General features: G+C 34.4%; 1 protein-coding gene across 4 annotated transcripts in view; it reads left to right on the top strand.

The window, feature by feature from the left end:
• Positions 1 to 26,725, top strand: part of PPP3CA (protein phosphatase 3 catalytic subunit alpha) — a 323,016-nt gene that overhangs the window by 271,466 nt on the left and 24,825 nt on the right. For all 4 annotated transcript variants that reach the window (XM_016951921.4, XM_016951920.4, XM_054683227.2 and 1 more), the window contains exons 9-10: positions 11,706 to 11,831; positions 13,900 to 13,974. In XM_016951921.4, the coding sequence (XP_016807410.1) occupies positions 11,706 to 11,831; positions 13,900 to 13,974 (201 nt within the window). The remainder of the gene's footprint in view (positions 1 to 11,705; positions 11,832 to 13,899; positions 13,975 to 26,725) is intronic.

Here is a 26,725-nt window from a genome sequence, read left to right as displayed (position 1 = left end):
AAGCTCTCTTGCCTGTCACCATATAAGACATGCCTTTGCTTCTCCTTTGACTTCCACCATGATTGTGAGGCCTCCCTAGCCATGTGGAGCTGTGAGTCCATTAAACATCTTTCCTTTAAAAATTACCCAGTCTCAGGTATGTCTTTATTAGCAGTGTAAGAACAGACTACTACAGCATCATTTGCTAAAATTCTGAGATGCAAAAGTCTATCCTTTTTGATAGGGAAAAATATGATGTTTTGGACTTATAAATTAGCAACTTGATATAATTGCTGATAAAAAGCGTTTTACTCTTGATGTTTTCCATATCCTCATATATTTTCCAATCAAAAAGGAGTCATAGGCTTCAAGAAGATACCATTTATAAATAAAAAGAGAATTTCTGGCTTGGCAGGAAGATACCATTGTAAGAGAGAATGGAATTGCTGCTGTAATGAACCAACATAAGAATTTTGTTGGCAGTCATGATGTGAACAGAAAGGAGCAGATGTAACATATCCGATGCCAGCTTGACTTGGTCTCCTGACTTCTGGCGGGAACCCTCAGTGACACTGCCTACATAGTGTGGTATGGCCAGACCTCAGAAGCTCATTCCATACTATACCACAATTTTTTTCCACTAGGAGGTTGTTTTATCATTCAGGAATATTTTTCACAAACTTATAGATATCCGCTACCCCTGTGGTTCACAAGCCAAATTCAGAATCAACTAGCTCAGATCTTTCTGAGAGGGAGATGAGGGGTCTCCGAAAGGAAAGTGGAATCTATACCCAGGCGTCTCCAAGTAGCATATCTGTCTCCACCACAGCACATCAAAGAGCTCACTCCCCTACAAAGTTGAACCATATTTTGCAGCAAAGATCCATTTCTACGAGCCTGAGGCTTGTCTTAAGCATGGACATAACTTTTAGTATTGACTTTTAAAGCACTTTTTTTGTATCCTTACAACCACAGGTTAAATATGATCACTGGTTGCTTTAAAAGTTGGATAAAATTAATCCAGAGACTTTGCCCCGTAACAACAGTTTTCCCAGCATATGCTTTTTCCCTGCCATCATCTCAAACCTGAAGATCCTCTTAATGGGTCCTGAGCACTTGTTTGCCCCAGATCACTTACTGCAGTATAAAAAATGTAAACATACAGTCAGGGCAGTATATTTGGTACTTTCTAGTAATTGTAGGCCAAGGTTGTTTTACTTTTTTATTTTTGTTTTTTGACTAAAGTAAAACAATAAGACATCCCCCCAACCCCTAATTCATTCCTTCATTTATTTGATAAAGATTCTTAAAGCCATATGGGTATGATAGAATCATACACACTAGAAGATAATTTATTCTTAATGATTATTAAGCCTAAGAGAGTTCACTGAGAAATGTTATGAAATACAATAATTTATATGAAGGAATAAAGTAGAAATTACAAACAAAACCTCTTAGTATTCTTTTATTATCAGTATGAGGTGGTACATAGGCCATGTGCATCCCAGCACTTTGAGAGGCTGAGGCGGGCAGATCATGAGGTCAGAAGTTCGAGACCAGCCTGGCCAATATGGTGAAACCCCGTCTGTACTAAACATACAAAAATTAGCCGGGTGTGGTGGCCCGCACCTGTAGTCCCAACTATTCGGGAGGCAGAGGAGGAAGAATCGCTTGAACCCGGGAGGCCGAGGTTGCAGTGAGCTGAGATCACGCCATTGCACTCCAGCCTGGGCAACAGAGTGAGACTCCATCTAAAAAAAAAAAAAAAAATGTATGTAAGTGTGTATATACACTATATATATATACACACACACACACACACATATATATATATATGGTGGTAGAAAAGAAATTTATGTAAACATTTAAGGCTGAAGAGAACCCAAGGGTAGGAAGTTTTGATTGGCTTTTAGAAAAATCACCCTCTGAGATGAATGATTAAAATTCACTGCAGAGAGGTTTCAACAGAATGTCTCCTCTCATTGCATTTTATATCCAAGATTCAATATGTGTAATTAATCCAACTGTAATATTAATTTCATTTACCATTGTCATTATCATTGTCACCTTGAGTGATATAGCTTTATATATATATATATATAGAATTTTTTTTTTTTTTTTTGAGAAGGAGTCTCACTCTGTCCCCCAGGCTAGAGTGCAGTGGCTCAATCTCGGCTCACTGCAAGCTCTGCCTTCTGGGTTCACACCATTCTCCTGCCTCAGCCTCCGGAGTAGCTGGGATTACAGGCACCCACCACCACGCCTGGCTAATTTTTTGTATTTTTAGTAGAGACGGGGTTTCACTATGTTAGCCATATTTTTTGAAGTCTTCAGTTGGTTATATATTTAGCAAATATAAATATTTCCCTTCAGTTGTGATAGCATACTATACTTATGCTGTTCACTTTGTTCCTATAAATAGCATATAATAATAACTAACATTTTTGAGCACTTATTATGTGCCAGACACTGCTCAGAGTTTATGTGTATAAATGCATTTACTCTTTCAACAACCCTATGAATTACTGTATAATCTTGATATTATTGATGAAAATCTAGGGCACAAAGGAACTGCATATTTTTCCCAAGGTTGACACAAGCTGATACCAGAAAGCACTGAGATTGAAACTCAGCTGACTGACTGCAGAGCCCACATGACCACATATTAACCTCTGTCTGTACTCTTCTGCCTTAGCTTTGTTGTGTGAAATATTTGTGAACGATCCACTAATCCACTCTTCACCTCATGGTTCCATTATGTTTAGGTGACTCTAACCATTCTTCAATAAGAAAAGAAAGCTTTTGAAATGAAGAGTCATTTGTTATCACTTTAAAATTACCTGAGTGTTATGCATCCAAATACATGCATTATTAAAAGAATGAAGTTAGAATACCTTGTACATTTTTCTAAAATAAATAATTCATTTCTCCCTTTAAAATGTATTCCCTAAAGCACTTTTGCTTTTGTTTATTCAGCTCCACTGTGAAAGTGTCATTGCTGGAGACCACTTTGTAAATAGGTTAGTTTTAATCCAGTAGTCACTTGCTCACATTTAAACATTTAATTAATGGAAGGGATGGTAAAATATAAACTATCCCATTAAAATTCAATATTGAAAGATTCCTTGTACTATATATTTTAATTGAATGAATCTACACATAATCTCTGTATCTTTGTGCCAACAGATGACCTTCTTGATTTCTTAAAAATCACTACTCTCTAATTGTAAATTTAGTTAAGTAGTTGTGAAACCTCAACAAAGTTAAGACAGTGTGTGAGGTAATTCTTGCTTTTCACAAAGCTTTGCCTATAGAATTACAGGATTTCAGATGTCAGAGTTAGGGGAGACCTTACCAGGGAACAAAGGAGGAGTCAATGCTGAATCCTCCATACAGATTCATTGCCAAGTGCTCTTCTGCCACCAGCTGAAAAGGGTCAATCAAAAAATCCATCTTAAAGTATTGAATTCCATTGTCTGATAGCCCTGATAGTTGATTCTTCGGTTGAACTAAAACCTACTTATCTAGAAATCTCATTCTCTATAAAGCATTCAACAAGAGAAAAACAGTAACAATCTGAGGAATGTTAAAAACTTGAATTAATGGGTTATCACTTGCTATTCATTATCTAGGAATTCTAGACCTGCAAGAGACTCTTAGACTTTACTCTTACAGTGTAAAAAGTCTGTCATAACATTATTTCCATGGAAAACAATGTTGATATGAAGTGTAGGAACTTTAACTCAGTGCCAAGGATATCTTGGAGATAACCTAGAATCATTGCAAGCTATAGCTCAAGGCCTGATACAAAGTCCAAGCTTGAAGTTGAAAAGGGTCTTCTACAAATGTGTAGTGATAACACGAGTTTCAAAATACCTCCCACCAGAGTACAGTTACCCTTATTAGGCTTTTGGAGCTGCACTGAATGAGAGCAAGGTGAAGGCACAGTGTTTGCTATGCCCGTGCCATCTCCAATAGCTTAAAGCTTCAGCTAAGACTCTCTCTCTCTGTTTTTAGTCTAGATTTGTGTAAGCCTCACTTTAGCATTATTATAATATAGATTAGAACATAAATGAATTCACTAGCTGAAACTGTTAAGGAACTGATAATTGCCAATGATTCTTCCTTATTAACAAAAAAAAATTTGCTAGAAGAAATTCAAATACTCTATGCAAAATTGTAATGTTAGAAATGATTCACAATGTTTAACTGGACTTGAGCTACATACAAAGATCAATTATCAGCCCCAAATTCCCTGGATCCTAGTATGTAGGTATAACACATTAGGTGGCAATTATAAAATGGCAAACTATTTAAAATAGATAGCCATGCCTGCCTTGAGGAATTTGAAACAGACTTATAATACATTTCTCAGGGACAAAATATTTCATCTGATTATTATGCATATTAATCATATGTATTATTTTTTCCCTGGCCCATTCTCAGCAATTGGATTATTTCATCTTTATACTTTAAAAATGAGAGGGCAGATATTATTCCTATTTTATAAGTTTGGAAGGTAAAGACTAAATAAGGAGAAATATTTGCCCAAGTTCATGCAGTTGCCATGTGACAGAACTAGTATCCTTTCCACTGTTCTTTAATTTACATGCTCTTACAATTTTAAAACAGTTTAGCCTTTGAGGTGACACATTGCCTTTTACCTAAATTGCTGTATGTTTCCCTCAGATTTCTGTTTATATTTTGTTAGTTATGTTTTTAGTATCCTGATTAGTTATATGCTTTGTGTTTCTTTCCTCTCCTTTTCCCTCTTCTCCCATTTTCTATTTTCATTCCTTAGGTTTTTTCTTCAAACAACACAATTAAGCATCAACCATATGCCAGATATAGTACATAACACTATAAAAAAAGGGATCTGTGCCTCCCTCATTCCTTCTATTGTCTTCTTCCCACTTACTTTACCCAAAATTCTATATATGAATAATAACCTAGTTAAGAATTTGCTAACCCTATATCAAGAATGGAAACACATACAGAATTGACCCTGGAGCAACACAGAAGTTAGGGGTGACAACCCCCACTGCAATCAGAAATCCACATATAACTTTTGATTCACCAAAAACTTAACTACTAATAGCCTACTGTTGCCCAGAGCCTTCCTGATAACATAAACAGTCAATTAACACATATTTTGTATGTTATGTGTGTTATATTCTGTATTCTTATAGTATATAATACACAAAACCTAGAGGAAAAAATGTCCTGAAGGAAATCATAAGCAAGAGAAAATATATTTACTATTCATTAAGTGGATGTGGATTATCATAAAAGTTTTCATCCTCGTCATCTTCATGTTGAGCAGGCTGAGGAGAAGGAAGAGGAAGAGGGGTTGGTCTTGTTGTCTCAAGGGTGGCAAAAGCAGAAGAAAATCTGCATATAAGTGGACCCATGCAGTTCAAAACTGCATTGTTCAGTGCTCAACAGTACACACACATGCACACATGCACATAGTCATAAGATTACCTCATATTGTTTCACAGAAATATCTATTGCCATCTCTGCCCTTCATGTAGGTAAGATAATATGAGTATTTTATTTAGGAGACTTGTAACAAAGTTTGAAAATGTGTTGTAGGTACTATGAAGGATGCATGTACAAGTTATATAAAGTATATAGAGGTTGAGAATGTATTTCCATTTCCACCTAGTGAGTAAGAGGAGTGGGGCAAGGGCTAGAATGGACATAAAGTGATTATATATAGTAACATACATCTGTGTCCTTGATACACACAAAATAATTCTCATAGCTTCAAGTAAGTCATATATACCTACTATTTGTATCCACTAATAACAAAATATTTCAGATTGGCTGAAATTTAGTCATTATGAGTCAGGCATGGTGGTGTGTGCCTGTAGTCCCAGCTACTTGGGAGGCTAAAGCAGGAGGATCACTTGAGCCCAGGAGTTCGAAACTGCAGTTAGCTATGATTGTGCCATTGCATTCCAGCCTGAGCAACAGAGCAAGACCCCATCTCTTGAAAAATAAAGAAAGAAAAATTTCGTCATTTACTGAAAATTTGCCTGTGAAAGACCCTATATTAGGTACTGGATGAAACAATATAAACATTAACTTTCCCATACTGAAGAATATCATGGTCAAATTACCTAAAAATTTAAGGCTTGAAGTCTATCTTCATAAGTGACTTGAACACATAACTTTCACTTAAGCTTATGATCTAGAGAGTAAAAGTTATGAATACAGTCCTTGCTCACCAAATACTGTCACCATCATGAATTAGTGCATTTCCCTTTAAGTTATTAATAATATTAAAATAATCTTTTTAAGACAGAATTCATCCAGCAAGAACTAGGACATTGAAGGGGAAAAAAAGGAGGTGGAAGTTAGAAGTCAGATTTTAAAATGGAAGGAATTGTAGAGACTGTGTTCATGAATGCTATAATATATACTACGGAAAAGTATGCATATATGTGAATATGCATATATACATATTCACACAATCTTAAATGAAAATTGTACCCCCAAAAAATAATCTTTATGAGAAAATACAGATTTTTGAAAACTAAGTAGCATGGCTCCCAGAATTTAAAAAAACCCCTGCATGCAGCATACCAGCATAATCTTCAAATGCTGCCATAGAACATTATGAGTTGCATGGGTCCTGCTTCAGGAATTCTATCCACCAAGGCATTATGCCTCCTTTCGTGATGGTAGGACTTTGCCAAAAGAACACACTGATGCTAGTTTTTCTGCTAGGGCATCTGCGGGTGGAAGAATTGGAAGGAAAAAACATCCTGGGTCTATTATGCAATTTATTTGTGCTTTTGCTATTTCTGGATGGATTATGATTCTGGAATGCCCCCATTTGGTTTCTTCTCATCTTTGTTTCTTTTCTCTCCCTCTTTCCCATCTTCTGAAGGTGGAAGAGGATGGTCAGTTAGAGATAAGGAGATGAAAGACACTAGCAAAAGGGTGAGAACAGGAATAAAATGCAAGTCATTTTTCATTCTTTTGACCTCTTCTCCCCTGTCTTAAAATCAGGACTAGTGGTGTGAAGAATGCCTGAAGTATGTTGGAATCATTACAGTTACAGGTTTTTCAGAAAAAGAACTTTGTATTCCTCTGGACACCCACTTGAAAAGTGCTTAGTCCATGTGTGGTTTGGTAAACTGGTTAATACCACTTGTTAGCAATAATTTTGATAGCCGGTCTTTAATTAGAAGCTTTTTATTATTATTATTATTATTATTATTATTATTCTTTAAGTTTTAGGGTACATGTGCACAACGTGCAGGTTTGTTACATGTGTATACATGTGCCATGTTGCTGTGCTGCACCCATTAACTCGTCATTTAGCATTAGGTATATCACCTAATGCTATCCCTCCACCTCCCCCCACCCCACAACAGGCCCCGGTGTGTGTTGAAGCTTTCTTTTGATCTTTCTACTCTTGTCATTCATTGCTTTGTCTCTAGTTTCCCTGGGTGATGGAAATTGTAGAGAGCATGTTGCGAAATGTTTTCATGTTCTTATGAAATACTAGTGTTTTTTTTTTTGTCTCATCAAAATTTCAAATTAAAGTAAGAAAGACCCCCTGTTTTACAGATTTGGATATGGTCAGGCAACTTAGTACATGGCTTGGTAGACAGAGCAGTGGATTAAGATAGAGATTCTATTCTTTGGACTTCACTATGTACAGGGAACCAGTTGTGTTATTAGAAATAATCGAGGTTCAGTCCGCCTTCCCCATTCACCAAGTAGGAGCAGGCCCTTGATTACTAATTTTACATCTTTTACAGCATGTCTTTGAACACAGGATTCTACAGGTACTATAAAAATGAGTGGATTGTCTTTAAGACAGTAATTTTGACATCAGAAAAAGGACTGGCAGTCAGTCTTCCAGATTCGTGGGATTAGTATTCTTTTCATTATACCAAATTTCCTTCCAGCTGTTCTTCATACCTGCAAGTACAACAGAAGAGCATTTATTTCTGTGGTGTCTGGTGTGCTCTGAATGATGGGTAATAATGTCAGGCCTGCATGTATGTCACAGTCTCTCTGTTACAATTGTTAGGTGACAAGAGGTCATGTGGAATTGCCAGTAGAATAAAGGAGCTCCTTGGTAGTAGACTTTTGTTCTTTTTTTCTCTGTTTCTCAGACAAGGTCTCAGGAGGTGGTCTTGAGTGATTATTGAAGTACAACTATTTGTATTATTTATATTGTACTGGAGATAAACGTCTTTCAAGTACTTCAGAGAAGAGCGCACTGTTAGGGCTCCAGTTGGGTTTTGTAATCCCAATGACAGTCGGAGGCAGGTGGCAGGGGCGGAGGATGTGGGAGGTGGAAGATGAAACGTTAACTGTGAATTTCGTGACTGCAGATATTTTGGACTGTTTTAGTTTTTTTTTTCTCATGTATTTCTGTGTTATATATTTATTTTACAAAAATATCAGAATTTTGAGTAACTTACTAATGTAAGGTTATTCAAAAAGTATTTTTGCATAAATGTGTTGCTGAAGAAAAAAGAATACATATTGTTGTAGTTTCATTTTTTAATTTTAGGATTTTTTGAGCTAGAGAAAAATAAATTCTATTTATAACCTATAGAACTACTGAGAATATTATTTTTTGCATTAGTGATGAGGCCTTTCATTGTTAACAGTGAAGTTTGTTAACATCATTCAGATCTGGAAGAAACTTTATAAATTATCTATAAACCCACGTAGTTGGGTAACTGAGCCTTAAAGATGTTAAGTACCTTAGTCTGGTGAATAATTAGTGACAGATTCCATCTTGTAGTCTGGCCTCCTGGCTTTCCAGTCCAGTGCTCTTCTTTAAAGAGATTAAACATGGAAGGAGAAAGAATGTGTGTCCAAAACTTGATAGACACTGAATGATTTATACTATTAGGATGAGTATATTATGATGTACTAGAAGGATCAGAGACTTTAGACTCAGGCCAAAAGTGAGATTTACCTCTTTCTAAGTGTGACTGTGGGCAGATAACCTCTCTGTTTGCTTATTTTCAAAATATAAATGATAAGAACCACTTTTGAGGAATATTGTGAAGATTTGTAATTATGTTTGTAAAGGGCCACACATAATGCCTGGCATATATCAGATACTCAGTAAATAAATGAAAATAAAATCTGAAAACAATATTTGCTTTATCAGTAGGTACTCAAGTAAATTGTATTGAGCCAAGGTCAAATGAACTTTTATCTCACCAACTGCAAAACAGAACTTCTGTTTTATCTATTGGATGAGACTTACCCTTGCTTGTAAATTGCATCCTGTTTCACTCAAACGTGTATTTTGGCAAAAGCTAAAACCTCTTTAATTATGAAATCCATATTCAAAGTTAAATTATTATAACAGCTAGGACTAGAATTCAAACATTTATAATTTATGAGAGACAGCAGGGAATGAAAGAAAGGGAATGAATTTGGTGTCAGAAAAAGCTGAGTTTAAATAATGAGTGAGATCTGTCAGTTACTGGTTGCATGATCTTGAGCAAGTTTCTCCATTTCTCAACCACAATTCCTTTGGAACATAAGGGCAGTCACACCTGCTTCTCAGATTTGTTGTGCGGATTATTATATAAAGCCTGTCTCTTTCCTCCAGGGCACTGTTAATTATAATATTTACTTTCCTTCCTCCTGCTATACCACAACCTAAGGTTAATAAAAAGTGGGGGAACTTAGAGGAGAAATTACTCTTCAAAAAGACAATTTAGAGCCTTAAAGATTCATCTGAAGATATGAGGATGCATTTCTGCTGTGAACATTCAGTGTTCTGAAATAGTAAAAACCTTTTACATGGAGCTAGAACTCTGGTAGCACTTAGCAAAGATGGGAAATACTTCACCTTTTTCATACTGAAGATCAAAAGTGTTGATATGATAGTTTGCCTTGATTTTTTTATTTTGCATGTTTTTAGCATCATGTAAATGTATCCTAATGGCATAAATGATAAAGCAACGTAAAAGGGAATGGGTTTACAGAAATATATGCAGGAATTAGTATTCCGCAGGAAGAAGAGGATAACTACCTTCATATCAGTATTGCCTACACTATCTACATTTCTTGTCCCCAGAGTGTCTGTGATTATATGTTCCCTGGAACCATGTTGGTCAGCCAGAAATAGCAATTCAAAGCAAAGGCCTTACCATTCACAAGTACAAGTTTAGTTAAATGCAGGCTGCTAAAAACATCAACATATTGTTAGGCTACAATATGATATATATAGTATCCACACCACAGAAAATGATATATTCTCCCCATACTCTGCACTGTTCAAACCAACCTAGATGATTATATTACTTCTGGGCCACATTTTAACAGAGACATTGCCAATCTGGCATGCATTCAGAATAGGTTGAGCAGGATGAGCTAAAGCATCAAGAAGCCATGTCATATTAAAGAGGGCGAAAGGGGATAAAAATAATTTGCTTGAAAAAGATTGTAAGACAGATACCAAGATGTGTCTCCAGCTCCTGAGCATCCATTCTGAGTAAAAACAAAAAAGTAAAGAAATGATTACTTTTTCTGTATTTTCAACCCCATAACATAAGCAAGAAAAGATCATATGATATCATATAAAATCTGTTGGTTACTGTCTTCTAATGTAATACAAATTATGCCCTGAATAGATAATAAAAATGAAATCTTGCCAAAGCCTAAGAAGGTATGCTTGAGTATCATATTTAATATTTAAAAGGCTGTCATTCAGAAGCAGAATGACATTAAATATTAAATATGAAATGCATAGCAAAACCATGATCAGTGACTGGTAAAGGCAGGTTTAAATGCAACCTGAGAATTTCCTGCAACTTCAAATTGTCTATCCATAGAATAAGTGACCTCATTAAAACAGGTGACTTTTCCTTTATTGAAAGTACTCACAGAGACATGAAGCATGCAGATTTGTCTTCCTGAGTCATGGATGGACATCTTTTTCAGAAATCAAGGATAGAGTCAGATAGAAGCACATTATTTTATGTGGGATTCAATCCAAACATTTTATTGTATTAAGTCAAGAAAGCAATCTACTATAGGGTAACTATAGTTAACGATAATAGATTATAATTTCAAATAGCTGGAAGGAGAATATTGAATGTTCCAAATACAAATAAATGATAAATGTTTGATATGGTATTTAATGTATAGCTAATTACCCTGATCTGATTACTGTGCATTATATGTATCAAAACATCACTATGCACCCCATAATTATGTACAATTGTTATATTAATTTAAAAAATAAAGTAAACAAAAAATAAAGCAATCTAACTTAAACTATTTTGTACAACTATTGGGAGTTCTATTGGATGAAGTTTTACTTTTTAAAAATAAATTCATTCAAATATTTGAGGAGATTATTATGTCAAACTTAGCTGTGCCACTTTTATTAGTGTCATCAGATATCAAATTTTAAGACTAAAGTATTCTTGGCTGAAAGGGGAGCTTGAATCAGTTCCTGACAGACATCGGATTAACTATTTTGTGTAAATATTTTCCAATTTGTTATACAATTGCATATTAATTATTCATATATTGTGCAGTTATATATTACCCTGAGTAAGGTTTAAGTCCATAAGTTGTATAAGCATTCTGGGATGCCTAAGGTGTGAGCCTGGATGTTTTGGAACTTCAGTCAAATGGTTGAATTTTCTTGATGAGCTAAGCCATACATAGAAGCAGAAATATGTTCTGTGTTTCTAACATCCTCTTTTGGTTATTTTTAGCTGCAGTATTGAAGTATGAGAACAATGTTATGAATATCAGGCAATTCAACTGTTCTCCTCATCCATACTGGCTTCCAAATTTCATGGATGTTTTTACTTGGTCCCTTCCATTTGTTGGGGAAAAAGGTATGTTGTGGAATCCTGAGATGTTCTTCTTAAAATAGTTTAGGAAGGAAGGAAAGGAGATTAAACACTCAGAAAGAGAAGAACTTTGGCCCAGCCAATAAAATTCACAAGTTGTACAATGAAAGATGTGATTTGGAAGTGGCAGTGTGTCACTCTGTATCCTATTAACAGGATACAATTGGTGAATGAGGGGGAAGCAAAAAAAACAAAACAAAACACAGGAATATTTAAGAAATTTTTACAATCTTATTAGAATAATATAACGCTTTAAAAAATAATGGAAATACAGGTTTACCTGGTTTCAAGTAATGTCTACCCTTTTTCCTTACCCCTTTGTACTATAATCCCAAAGGACTATTTAATTTTATAAATTATCTGCCAAATTAAAAGATTAGGATAGCCATGCTCTCCTTACATTTCTGATGTTAATAAATTATTGTACGATACTGCTTAATGGCTACAATATTTTGAAGAACAACATGTACAACACCAAAGTAGTTCATCAATAATGTAGGCATTAGCGCATTATAAGGTACAGAACAGGAGACAAATTTACATTTTAGAAAGTTATTTGTTAACTTTCTTCCTGCCTTCCTTCTTTCCCCCTTTGTTTTGCTTTCATATGTTGACTTAAACCCCAACAAAAATTTTGGGGAAATGCCTGCACCAATTGTTTTTCATTCAGGAGGCCTAACAGTGATACACGGATTGATTCTCATGTATCTTCTCATACTTTCCATGAGAAGGTGAATGGGCATTGTAAGAAAAATAAATGTTCCCATACGTATCAGAGTAATGATGTTCTATGAGGAGTATCAGAGAAAAGCTAAATATTTTTCTGAAACCCTAATTGTTGTTTTCCCTTTAAATGCCCTAAAATGATTAAACCAGTCAAGTTATGAGTTGTTGGCAAAGAAGCCTTCCCTTTGAATATCGAAATAATCAAAAGTAAATTTTTAATAGTCTCTGATAAATATTCCCAATACTACTCCATATTGCAACTTTCTTGCACTGATCAAATTGGAGTAGTGTCATCTGTTGGCTTCGCTGGAAACAGAAGCAGTGTGGATGCTGACAACTATGGGGCACCTTTTGAACATCCTTTATTTGGGTTGTTTCTATTAATTATTAAAATTTGGGACATTTATTAGAAATTAACATATTAATCTATTGGTACACAAAATCCAGTTTTGATAATTAAACTGAAACTCTGGGTCAGTGTTGGCTCTATTGAAGTTTGACTCTCTATCATTCGTCTTCAATTCTAGAAGGACATTTTTTTAAATAGCATATTACTTTAAAAAGTAGCTCTCAAAGAAGCAGTAGACAGGCTTCTTTTCACGTGCATGGTAGAATCCAATCTAATTTCAAAAAATATTAAATGTAAATAGCATGGTTTATAGTATAAAAATAATGCAGTACTAATTTGTACAACACTTTTATGTAATCCTATTGTAATCTATTAAGTAAATTTCTGATTAAACTGCAACTGTTTAATTTTTTAAGCATTTTTGAAAATCAAATTTAATGATATTTCTGTCAATACATTTTTAAAATTAGTATTCTGAAAAATACTTCAAATATATTAGTTTATCAATCAACAGTTTGTATTAAACACAAAACCACATGCCTATAATGGCGTGAAGTTCTCTAGGTGATTAAAAATATAAGAAAAATCATCATTCTTAGTCCCTACTGAACAGAAGTTTGTAATCTGATCTAGATTAAGCCTTATCATTGTGTGAATAATAAAAATTCAAAAAAAACTATTTTCTCTTTCATTGATTTGTAGTATATTCACATCCACATATTTGATTTGTCATTGTCTATTGACCTAGAGCTAGTAAATGTTACCATTAGATATCATAAGCATGAGCTAATAGTTTCATAAAGTCTGCGTAGAATCGCAAAGGCTGTCTTTTATGATCTGGATGTTTACTGAAACTGCTTCTATATACAAACTAAATAAGAAATGTTATTGCTAAGTTTGCTTATTAACAATGCCAGAGTAATAGTTAAGGTTATAATAGAAAACCCTGACTTTTCTTTCTTTGCTTTCTCTCTTTAGTGACTGAGATGCTGGTAAATGTCCTCAACATCTGCTCAGATGATGAACTAGGGTCAGAAGAAGATGGATTTGATGGTAAGAGGCTTGAGCCTTTGTGCTAATGCTATTTGCCAGATAATTACTTAGAGTCTCATTGCTAAATCTAAGAATAAATTTCTAAGATTTGGATTATGTTTAAAACGTAACATTATTGAGAATAAAAGATATGATTTCATTTTCTGTTTACTTTTTAAAAGTATAAGAAACAAATATGAGAATTTTCTCATTACTTTAAAAACATTGTTAAAGTAGTAAACTGTTTTAATAAGCTTTCAGTAGCTCACATTGCTAAGTGACCTTTTTTGGCTTTTTGATACAAATGTAATCCTTTATTTTCTAACAGATGTTACCATTTACTGGACAATTATTTTTTCTTTTACCAGGCAATTTAAAAATGTCCTCTGATGGGGTTGCTCACATCAATTATTCAAGTTTTGATGTTTATGATAAAAAAGGCATTTACATATTGATATATTGGTATTTATTTCAATCCCAATATTTCTTCTTTCTGTAGTAATAGGTAATGAATAAACTATGAGGAGTTTTTTATGTTTTTTAAGATATTACTTGGTGTTTAATTACCCTCAAAGGGTATGCTTTTTCTGCAAGGGGCACAGATCCATGAAGTTAAAGATGAAGGGGAAAATTACCCTGAGTCTTACAAAAGCACCTCAAAATGAATGGAAACTGACAAAAATGTACTTAGAGAAGAAAAGCATAAGAGCAAACTTTACTGCATTTAAGAAGTACAGTTGGGGCCGGGTGCAGTGGTTCCTAGCACTTTGATAGGCTGAGGCAGATCACTTGAGACCAGGTTTTTGAGACCAGCCTGGGAAACATAGGGAGAATTCATCTCTACAAAATATTAGCCATGTGTGGTGGTGCCTGATTGTGGTCCTAGCTACTCAGAAGGCTAAAGTGGGAGGAAATCTTGAGCCCAGGATGTTGAGACTGCAGTGAGCCATGGTCATACCACAGTACTCCAGCCTGGGTGACAGAGCAAGATCCCATCTCAAAAATAAAAGCAGTACAGTCAGCCCTCCGTATCTGAGGGTTCTGCATCCATGGATTCAAACAACCTCAGATTGAAAATAATTCAGGAAAAAGTTGCATCTATACTGAACACATACAGACTTTTTTTCCTTGTCATTTTTCCGTAAATAATACAGTTTAACAACTATCTACATAGCATTGACATTGTATTCAGTATTGTAAGTAGTCTGGAGATTACTTAATGTATACTCAGAGGTCCTAGATTCAGGACACCCAGGGCTACAAGATGCATTAAAAACCTATTCTTTGAAGAAGTTGCAAACTGGTTGGAGAGACTGATGCATAAACCAATAATATCAATAAAATGACACAAATTATAAATAAAGGGTGAAGAGGGCAAGGGAAACTAGATATTATGGTGAGTTTAAATGGATAAAATGTATACCTTTAAAAACTGCAGTTCAGTAAAATGAAAAGAGAATGTGGTCCTTTCTAAAAGTTGGTTTCCAAATGACATGATTTAATGTTTACCTGGGCTTGATACAGGTCATGGGTATAAATGCAAAATACCTAATGCTGCAGGCAAAAGTATAATAAACCTGTTCATACACTCATGTAAATAGAGTCTATACACTTAGGTAAATTTAATGTATGAGATTTATTTCTAACATCTCATAGTTTTTCTCCTCTATAACTTCTCTTGTCTTTATTACTTGTCTTCATATACTATTTTTGAGTCATATACCACATCGCAAGGAGATGTGCAACATAGGGAAGGAAAGGGGAAAATGGATATATTTAAAAAACAACTTTACTGGGCTAAAATTAAGAATATATAAGAACTTAAACATATTGGCATATTTTGAAATATGCAAGAGATCAATGGACATTTTGTGCTTTATCTAAATTCTAGATGTTTCATATGTTATAGCCACAGTTTGCTACTGTTATCTTTTAAATGATAGCACTGTTTTCAGAATGGCAGAAATTTTTCCCTAAAAGAATACTAACCAAATGGAACCTAAATCATAAACATCAACAAACGTTTTTCAGTATGTACCTTTCACTATATTCCTTTTATTCTTTAAAAGAAAGATTAACATTAATACAATAATAATCCCCTATTAATAAATGTTTGTTTTTTGCCAAGTCCACTGGCCAGTATTTATGATATAGAGAACAAAAATGTAACATACTATAGAGAATAAGAATGTGTAGACCTACATAAGTTTGTAATTTTTATGTTAATCCATTCACTCAGCAAATATATATTCAGTATCTACTAAGTACCAGGTACCATAGCCAAAATGACTGCACATTTCACTGGTACATGTTATTCCTGCACAGTTACCAACATTACCAAGACTAACCCTGTGCTTACTTCACTTCTAGTAAGTTCCCTTTACTCACCATCTCAATCACTTACATGAAAGGATTTGTTTTGTCAGTTACTTTATTTTAAAATAATTAGTTCTAATCAATGTGCTGTGCTCACCACCAATTGCTTTTTAAACTCTGTTTTAATTCCAATTGTAGGAGTGCATGTTTGTCTTAAGGTCCTTGGAAGAATTTTTTTCTTTCTAAGCAGACCCCTGAATTCCCCCTTTACCACTCTTTAAGTTTTAAGTCAGTCCTGCAGAGAAATTTTGTCCTACCAGGTGCAGGGAGGAAGATGGTCAGGAATGCCTAACCTGCTCTTACCAGCTAGAAAAGATGAGCTTTATCTCTCACTTTTGTCAACTTCCTTCAGTGGTCCATTCCTGTCAAGTTAAACATCATTAAGTTATTTATCTTTCTGAACAGTTTCTTCTGCTTTATTTCTGCTTAGCTATATTAACAATAAGATTCGTGTTTTCAAAATTTTAAGCAAAATTTACACACAGGCTAATTAAAGTATTCAATGCATATTAAAAGTCCTATGTGTCTATAACTTATCAGATTGGGAGCTAGCAGAAAGAGATAAGATTATTGCTATATAATTTTTAGGGATAGACAATTTAATTTCCTTGGTTTCCTGTCTCATGGACCTCACTTAACCAGTAGTATGTGGGTGCTTTTTCTACCTTTTTTCTCCATCTTATTTAAAATTTGTTGGTGTATTTCCCTTAGTCAAACTAAAGAGAAACAATCATCTAATGTTATGTTTTATTTCTTTTGTATATGTACATATGAGAGGAGGAGGAAGAAAGAGATGAGGAGAGGTGAAAAGAAAAGATCCTTCTGCCTGATTGGGCTTTGCCAGCATATGATAGCAGTGCAGGCCTTGGTTCCATGAGCAGCATCAGATTCAAATTTCATAGAAAAAGAGCCCAGAGGAACTGAAAAAGAGAAATTAAATTCAACAAGGAGAGGCATTGTATACATTATGCATTAACGATAGGTTATGATTGAGAAGAAGCTGGTGCTTTGGGAAAAACATATTAGGTTCTACATTTACCCTTTTTGAATAGTTTTCTCCTTTCTAAACAGGGTGATAATAGGAGAATGCTGAATGCCTCTCCATTGAATTTGGAAACTGCCGGGCCAGCATTAGTGTGATATTGTCTGCCCACACTTTTCTAGATGCAAGTTTAAGATCATGTTCAGTGTGAACATTGAGGACTTTAGAGATCTGAGTCCGAAATGTGTCAAAGTTAATGTTAATAGATGCTGTCCTCATTTTGTAACTGTGACTTCTAAATGTGACCTTTTAGTTCATATCTCATAAATTTGTCATTTAAGAAGAAATACAGAAATGAAAGTTTTAAGTTTTAATTAAAAGTATATCTTGCTGGGTGCAGTGGCTCATGCCTATAATCCCAGCACTTTGGGAGGCCAAGGCCGGCAGATCACTTGAGGTCAGGAGTTGGAGACCAGCCTGGCCAACATGGCAAAACCTTGTCTCTACTAAAGATACAAAAAAAATAGGTGGGCATGGTGGTGCACATCCGTATTCCTAGCTACTTGGAAGGCTGAGGCACAAGAATCGCTTGAACCTGGGAGACAGAGGTTGCAGTGAGCCGTGATTGCACCACTGCACTCTAACCTGGGTGACACAGTGAGACTGATTCAAAAAAAACAAAAAGTTTATTCTACTTAAGATATTATATATTTCAGTATGAGCAATCAGGAGTCCTAGCACTTAATGTAACATGACATCAAAACTGGATTTCCTCAAAGGGTTAGGGTTAGGGTGCTTAAAGATGCTCAAAGAATAATTTGTAAAGCTTCTCAGAAATCCTTGGTTTTCTTTGGGAATACTGTTTATTGACAACGTATATTGAAGTGAGGTTTTTTTTTTTTTTTTTTTGGTAACATTATTTCCAACCTTAGGATAAAATTTCCAATTGCGGCACCCTGTCCTTCCTGCCTGCAGCCTGTAGCCTGTCTCCCTCATGGGGCTGGCTCTCTCCTGCTGCTTGCCAGGCTCCTTATTTGTTGCCTGAAAAGGCAAAGCAGAAATCAGAAGACATCCAAAGACTTAAATAAAACTCTTCCTTAAATTGTTGCTTATTTTAAGTGGGCTATCCCTTCATGAGTCATTTATCAAGCCCTTCTCAATATTTCATTCCATTTCCAATGTCAGCGGGAAAGTCAAAGGTAATAATAGTTCCTCTACAGTCCATGACTGTCTTTTATCTTATCAGCTTGACTTTTTAGTGTCTGTAGTGCCTATAGCAATTTAGAGATGCGCCTATAGCAATTTAGAGATGCTCCTCATTTCCTTCAGAATCTGTCAACTCCTGTTTACTATTTAATGATGATGTTAGTGACAGCAGCTAACACTTACGTGTTAGGGATCAAGCTTAGTTCTTTAATTTACTCATTTTACCTTCTGGCCAACAAAAGATTTGCTATTATTAACTGTCATTTATGTTAAGTTTACTAGGCAATTTATGTATTATCTTTCATCCTCAAAACAGCCTATTGATATAGGTACTATTATTATCCTTATTTTACATATAAAGTGATCCAGACTCAGTAAGTTGAAAACCTAAGTTCATCCAGCTAGTAAAGTGCAACAGAGCCTGGATTCAACTAATGTCTGCTTGGTTGTCAGGCTCTTAAACTTCCCACCACATGTGGTTACAATGTTTGAAATCTTGTTCATTCAGTGTGATGATTTTTTTAAAACAAACAAACAAAAAACACTAATAAGCAAATATAATATGCTTTAATTTGTTCTGTTAAATATACTGTAAAATAAAATATAACACAAATATAATATGCTTTAATTTGTTCTGTTAAATATACTGTAAAGTAAAATATAAATATAACAATATATAAGTATACTGTAAAATAAAAATATTCTATGAAATGAAGAAATATATTTTGCAGTATTATTTGGCCATGAAAGTCAATGCATATGAAACAATATCATTCTATTATTTTAACGTAGGCTAAGAAGAAATGTGTTTCATCTTGTAAAAAATTTAGGTGTATCTGAGCAGACAAAAAGTCTTCTGGCTCACACAGGCTTCTGGATAGGAAACCATGTCATGATTCTCTCTTCCTTAGCTTCTGTCTTATAAATAAAGGAATTTGATAGGCTGTCTGGAAAAAGATTGCTGTTTTAAATTGGCCTCTGGTCTTCTATGTTGAAAATAAAATTTAAAACTTCTGTTATCTTGTAAAGTTTGGAAGCAGTTTAATGCCAATGAATGTCTTTTGATGATCTAATTTATATGTAATAGGGTCTTTGTTTCCTGTTTCCACTTCTTATTTCGAATGTTAAAATGATAGTCTGGTTTCAATTTAGGGTTGTTATTCACTGGAACACTTTAGAGAAAAAAGAAATCCAAGTAAAGATATCTCATTTGGCAGATAATGCTCATTAATGAAGAAGGCTCATTTCAGACCAAGGTTTAGTAAGTGATTCCAAAGTAGAGCTAACAGAAATCAACCTTCATTACAAGAGTTTCTTTATTGTTCATTATTATAAGAAGGAAGTCTGGAGAAACAGTAAGCATTAGCAACCTAGTGATAGTTTTGTAAGTTAGGAATAGTTATTTATCTGGGACTGTCTTTTAGGTCCTAAAATCATAGGCACTGAGATCACTTTTTTAAATAATACAAATTATGTTTGAGACTGTGATATGTGATAAGTCTCACTCACCAGAAAAAACTGTGGAAGTTAAACTGAAGCCCTGTAGAATGAGAAAGGAAAGAAAAAATAATAAAGTGAATACATTTCAAGCCAAATATAGTTTCAGGCTGCACTGGAAAGACTTAATATTAAATTAGAATTTATGTGTCTGCTTTTATCTAAAGAGCAAACCACATGGTAGAACTCTTATCCTTTGTCAACATTTTTGCCTTATCCTAATGTTAACCATAAGCAAGTGAATATGGAATCAGAGTGGCTTTTTGCATGCCTCTATGAAACCATCTATGTCCTATACCAGAAAATTATCTTCCATAGTCTGCCTTGAATTAGATAATTCTTCGTATCTAATACCACAGGTTCCAGAGTGTCTCCCTACCTATTTCTGTCTAGCTGTTAACAGTTGTACAGAACTTAAAGTGCAAAGTTGGGAATTAGTGTGACTAATGTTGTATCTTACTGGTCCTTGAGGAATACTTTTCTAAGGGTATGAATATATTATTTTCTACCAAAACTGTATTTATTTGCCATGATGAATGTTTGACCTAGCAAAAAGCGTTTGACACTAATAATTCCTTTGTAGAAATGCCTTGGCACCCCAAGCATAAAGGGATTACCCCCAAATCATTACTTTCAAATAGTCACAGAATCTAAATGGGTTTGGTTAATTTAAAAATCTAAATGGAATTAACAAATTAAGTTTAAAGATTTAACCTTAGAAAGTCCCATCACTTTGTGCATTTAGCAGCACATATACTAAGAGCCATTAGCTTGGAGCTTTTTTTGTGCTGTGATTTTTATTTCTGAGCAACTCATTTTAGCATCCTATATTTCAGCTTCCTCATCTAAAAAAATGATGTTATAGCCTGTACAGTTTAGGGGGAATATATTAATTTTTAATAGAAAAAATAGAAAAAAACCGTTTAGACATACAAAAGAAAATATGCTCTGAGGAACACAGTGGTGATAAAATTCTTGTTCTGTCAACATTGAAGCCTAACCTAAAGTTAGTAAGTCAAGGAATAACATAATAAAAACAGTATTTGAGAAAAGGCAAAAACTTTTTCAAGCTTAGATAAATGCTTGGAAAATGAACAAAGGATGAGTAGGGGTATAATTTAGGAACTTAATAAAGTATCTTGAAGTTGCAGTGACAAGATCTGAACAAAAATATTGTTAAGAAAAACATTTAAAAGGAACTGTTCAAAAGACCTTTCCGAGGACTTATGACGTAGAATCAACAGGTCTTAGACAGAGGGGCAAAGGAAACAAAAGCTGAGTTTGACGGTTCAAACCTAGGGGCATAGGAGGGATAATAACATTTATGGAAAAAGTCACCACCTCCAGGAGAAAGATGAGTTCTGTTACAGGCAGGAGTTTGAGTAAAACTGACGTGTAATTCTAGAAATGCCCAAGCAGGATTTGGAAAAGGAGTCCTAGAAATTGAGAAAGAAATTGGGGCTAGTGACAGAGGCATAGGATTAAGTAATAACTGAATTTATTAAGAGTGAAATAGGCCTCCAAGTTGCTGATTTGGAATAAAATCTCGCAAAATTAAGGACTGATTTTTAAAATTAGCCTGCAGTGTTAAAGCTGGAGATGAAAGAAGGAGAAAATAGGAGTGATGACAGAGCACAAGAACCAGGTTTGTGTAGCAGTTCAGGCAACAGCTACTTAAAAATATTTGCACCCAGTGCAGAAAAATTAATATGAGATATAAGTCTGGCCAGAATTAGGACCACAACTTTGGCTATCAGACATCAGATTGTTGAAAGAGATGAATAGCAAAATTTATTTGATTTTTACAGTGGCACGTAAAATTGAAATCATTGACAAAAGGAAAACACTAAAATAAAATTCAGTGTGCCCTATTCTAATATCACATTGTTTTTACTTTACATATTTTTATTTCTGTGTATTCATTAAAAGCAAATATTGACATAATATATTTTACCATATATTCAGTGATGAACAGAACACATATGGTCCCTGCCTTCATTGATCTTGGAGTCAAGTAGAATAAGAATTAAACCAGTTTTAAACATGCTAGTCATGCAGAGGATATAGGTGTTTAAACATGCTAGTCACAGGATATAGGTGTTTAGGGGAGGCAGCAGGAATTGGGATAAAATATTGAATAACTAAAGGAAGAACATGGGGGACATCTTTCTTTTTCTACTTCTGAAAAGCCAAAAAAAAAACTTTTATGAATTTTGATGTTTTAGAAAAATGTGGCCATGTGATAAGTCCATATTATTTTTTCAAGGAAATTATATGCAAGGGTGGACATCCATTTACCAGTTTTGACATCTCTTATATTTTTATAATAACTGAGTTTGCCTGATGTAATTAGGGTACAGGGAAAGAAAGATGTGTAAAAAGGTAGGTTATTTAATATTTTTAAAAGACTAAATTCTTCTCAGGCTTTTTTTTTATTGTTTTCCCAGTTTATTGTTGGTTTTTTTGTTTGTTTGTTTTCAGTTGCCTAATATTTTTGTGTCTAATTTAAAAGCTAAATCGTTTGTCTTTATAAGTTTATTATTTATTTCTTATACCCTTTATAAAGTACAGAATATACCCTTTATAAAATACAGAAAACTGCTTGTTTCATTATGCTTTCATCTTAAAAAGAAGACACTTTGTTATAGCTAGTATATCATTAAAACTAAAAGATGTCTGAAAAACACATGGGCATTTATTAGGTGTAGTTTGGTATGATTCTTATCGTATTTAGGGCTATTGACATTTTGAAGCCTTGACTAGCAAATAAGCTTTTACCTGGTTAGCTATCATATTTTAATTAGTTTCATCAAATCTGGCCTTTTATCTTTGGTCACAATTATTAAAATCGTTTTAATTTAGCAATTAAAATGGTGCAGTAATATAGGCATCAGAAGTACTGCCTTTTCTTCATATTGTACTACTATGACTGCACAAATGTGTTTCTTAATTATCTGGCATAATTTTCACATTGCATGGAAGCTCATAATTTGCAGAATAAACTAAATGTTAAAAAAACAGCCATATCCCTGTTGCAGCTAATTGGCTGGATAATGTCCACCATTGACCAGCATATTATACTCACAGTAAGGTAATATTACAAAAAATACTCCAGATTTTACACTGTATTTCAACATGCAGTATTATATGCATGTATAATATATATTTTATACAGCTTTTGAAAGAAATGATTTTTATAGCATTAGTTTTTATTCAACTAGTGGTGACATTAGCCAACTTATACTAAACATTAGCTATTGCATATCTAAGCATAAATGGATTTATAAAATTTATTCGAGAAAGCAAACCATGTTGCATAAGGGAAGTAAACATGTGGCCCTATAAACCTTAATGCATTCTTTATTTGAAAGGCATTGAAATAGAGAGCTCTCTCAGTGAAAGCAAAGAATCTCTGTATTTTAGAACACTTTACTTCTCGCAAACAGGGTTGAGATAATTGGCATGTGAAAGAGGCATTCTTTGTAGAAAGGCCTGTAGTAAGTAATGTTAACTAGCTGAAAACTAATACCAAAAGAAAATAAACTTTATTTTTCAAACTTTTCTGGCAGAGCTTTTCTGATTCTCTTTGTACTAAAGCATTAATGGATTCAGGTTCTTAACTTGAAGATTGTACTTTTATTAGAGTAATTGATAACTGATTGAACAACTGCAAGAGAGTTGTGAGTCCACAGTTTCTAAAACACTCTTTTTAGAGTAACTTATCTCTTACGGCAGGTGTAAAGGCTATACTTAAAAGTTCAATAAATGTCCACAAAATTTAAATTTTAAAAGTATTTCTCTCTGAGATTTTCCTATTTTCATTCTTCTAGAAATCTGTTTAATTTTTTCCTCTTTATTCTTAGCTCATGAGAAGATATAAAAGCTGTTCTCCCGTTTTGTCTCAGAACTCTGTAGAAATAGAAATGTAGATTCTATTTTATCAACCGCATCTTTTTGGAGTGGTCTATTTTGTTCTGACTGCAAAGCCAGCAGCATCCTGGCTGCTCTCATTGTCTCCAAGTGTGTTTGCCATAATCTGGGGTCCAGCCTTTAGCCTGGCTGGCACAAAACATAAATGAGGCCACATCTCAGGGCAGCTTGATATTCACCAAGATCACATAATACATCATTTAATTTACAGAGAGAAATCTAACTGTTTGAAAAACTGGAATGTTCATATCTGCACAAGGGTTTCTTCTTAATAATACCAAGCATTTTACAATACTTCCCATATACCAAAGTTCTGTTCTACGTGCATTAGCAGGTAGCACCCTGACTGGCACATTTATTTTTTGAATGTTGAGAATGAATGAGCACATTACTTATTTAACTCTGCCACCACGAGTGAAGTAGGTCAGTCAGCTGGTACTGTAATGAATCCTGGTTCTGAATCACCTCTAGCTAAAGACCTTAGGCGAATAATGTTTTGTTCCTTAGAATTATTCTCTGTCAAATAGAGACTAGCAGTACCATCTCCATGTGGTTGTTGCGAGGATTATATGGAAATAATGCATTTAGAACATTCCTCACTTTATAGATAAGGAAAGTGAGCCTTAAAGAGACTTAATACTTGCCCAAGGTAGCACAGCTGGTAAATGATAGTGCTGGGACTTAGACCAAGGTCTTTTATTCTAGGCACAAGTTCTTTACCTCTGTTCTATTCTGGCTTTCAAATGCCAATTTAGTTATATGTCTTAAGAGAAGTGGAGAAGCCAAGTATTTGTGATCTGAAGCTTTGCAGTAGGACCAGAGCACCTCACAGCCATTTGGCCCATGGACAGTACTTCCCAGAACATTTCAAATGTTTGCCTCAGCTGCTCTTCTTTACTATGCGTCTGTTGCAAACCAACACATTTTCAACTAGCACATCCATTCTCCTGATAAGATAATAATATATTTATAATAATATATTTAAGTGATGTTAAAGTCTCATGACTTGGGGACCATCTACTTTTTGAAGTTGCCTGTGCATGGGTCACTGGCCAGAACCTAGTGCTTGTTTTCTCTACTTCTCCTTCTTGGGCAAAACTTTACTACATCTCCCACAAAGTAACAAAACACCGTGCCTGAATTGTGAATAGCAAAAGACCTTTGAATGACTTCTTTCAGATAAGCTCATTAGATGCCAGTGCCTCAGCCATTCTCCACGGTCAGATGAAGGAGTTGTATTACTTCTTTCCGTCTGCTTTTTATTATGCTGTCAAGTGGTACTCAAATTAACTTTTTATCTAGGGTAAAACATATGAGACAATCAAATGTAATATTTAATATGTTTGTTTGTTTTCTCCCTTCACTTTGTTACATGTTATCATGCAGAGATAACATGTAAATGTCATTCTAGTATTTGATAAATGTATAAATCCATATGGGCCCAGAATTAAGTTCCAGTCTGAATGCATTCTTCCAGCACTTATCACGTATGCACAATTATGTCCTCAGTAAATCCTATTAAACAGTTATATCCTCATCCATATCAAGAGCAATCTTTGATTAGACATCCAGGCATTATGACTGCTTCCCTTTTAGATAATAAATTGATATTATTAAATTTAGATTTATTCCTTTTTGTTTTTATTTTCTGTTGTTACTTTATAAAATTGATGTGTTTTTGTCACGATAAAGGGGTTGAGCCAAATCAGATTTTATGGCTCTTAATTGCTTCCTTGGTAAATATTAAAAAACAAAGGGGCGGGGAGCAATATCCTCTGTAAGGCATGAGCTGAATATGTGACCGTTTCTTGAAAAATCAATGGAAAGTTCCTAATCTACTGTAAAGTCTTTCATTTTCACCCAGTTGGAATTCTGCTTATAGTCAGCTTCTGCGACTCAACCAAGGAGTCATTAAACAGACGGAACACAACATCTTAGAGAACAAAAGTGCATGGAATCCAATTAGAGTTTGGAAGTGAAAGTGACTTATAATTAAACAGAAAATAACCAAATAATGACAGTAATTGGGCATTTGAGTGTAGTCTGTCCATTTTTAAGACTTCCTATCCAAAGAATTTGGTTATGTTTTATGACAAGAGAGGTGGAGAAAAATTTAGGCTCTTCTGGCCTTCCTTAAAATCCATTGAACACTTAAAATCCGTTACACCCTTGAAATCCATTACACAGGAGAAACTTTTTTTAAAAAAATTATATTTTAAAGGCTCTTCTGTTGCTTTCAAAGTGGGTTGTAAGACAGAATAGCCTTATGCCAAATATCACACCATTCATTGCAGGCTCTTAATATATACTGAGATTGTAGTCAAGTTAAAAAAACATATGGAAGAAATTCAGAATGTTTGCTTTAGAGTGATTTGGAGTGGGTGGCTATTATGTCCCAATTTTATCACCTATGGGAAGGATAGGTAATAGAGTTAGGATCCATATTAGAAAGATATTCTAAATATTTTAGTTTGTAATCTTCAAAAAGATGAATTTTTACCAGGATTTTTTTCACTTGTTGTCTTGAACGTGTTTCTCTTTTGCCCAAAATAGTAACTTATATAGGCATACATATGGTTTTTTGTTTTTGTTTTTTTTTTGTGGTGAGAGAAAGCAGACAATCTCTGGATTCACATTGACTGCACTGACCCTAAGTAGATGAACAGTGCAGGATTCCCAGGTTTATGGCTAGTTAAGGAGTTCTTCCAATAGCTGTCAACTCTAGAAATAGAGTAATCTAATTCTTGATAGAACAGCAGTCTTCAGGCTGGAATATTTGTA

The sequence above is a fragment of the Pan troglodytes genome, chromosome 3, assembly GCF_028858775.2.
Source record: "Pan troglodytes isolate AG18354 chromosome 3, NHGRI_mPanTro3-v2.0_pri, whole genome shotgun sequence".
In the NCBI taxonomy this organism is placed as follows: Eukaryota; Metazoa; Chordata; class Mammalia; order Primates; family Hominidae; genus Pan; species Pan troglodytes.
Note: the sequence above shows the minus strand (reverse complement) of the source record. Positions and strands in the feature narration are given on the sequence as shown.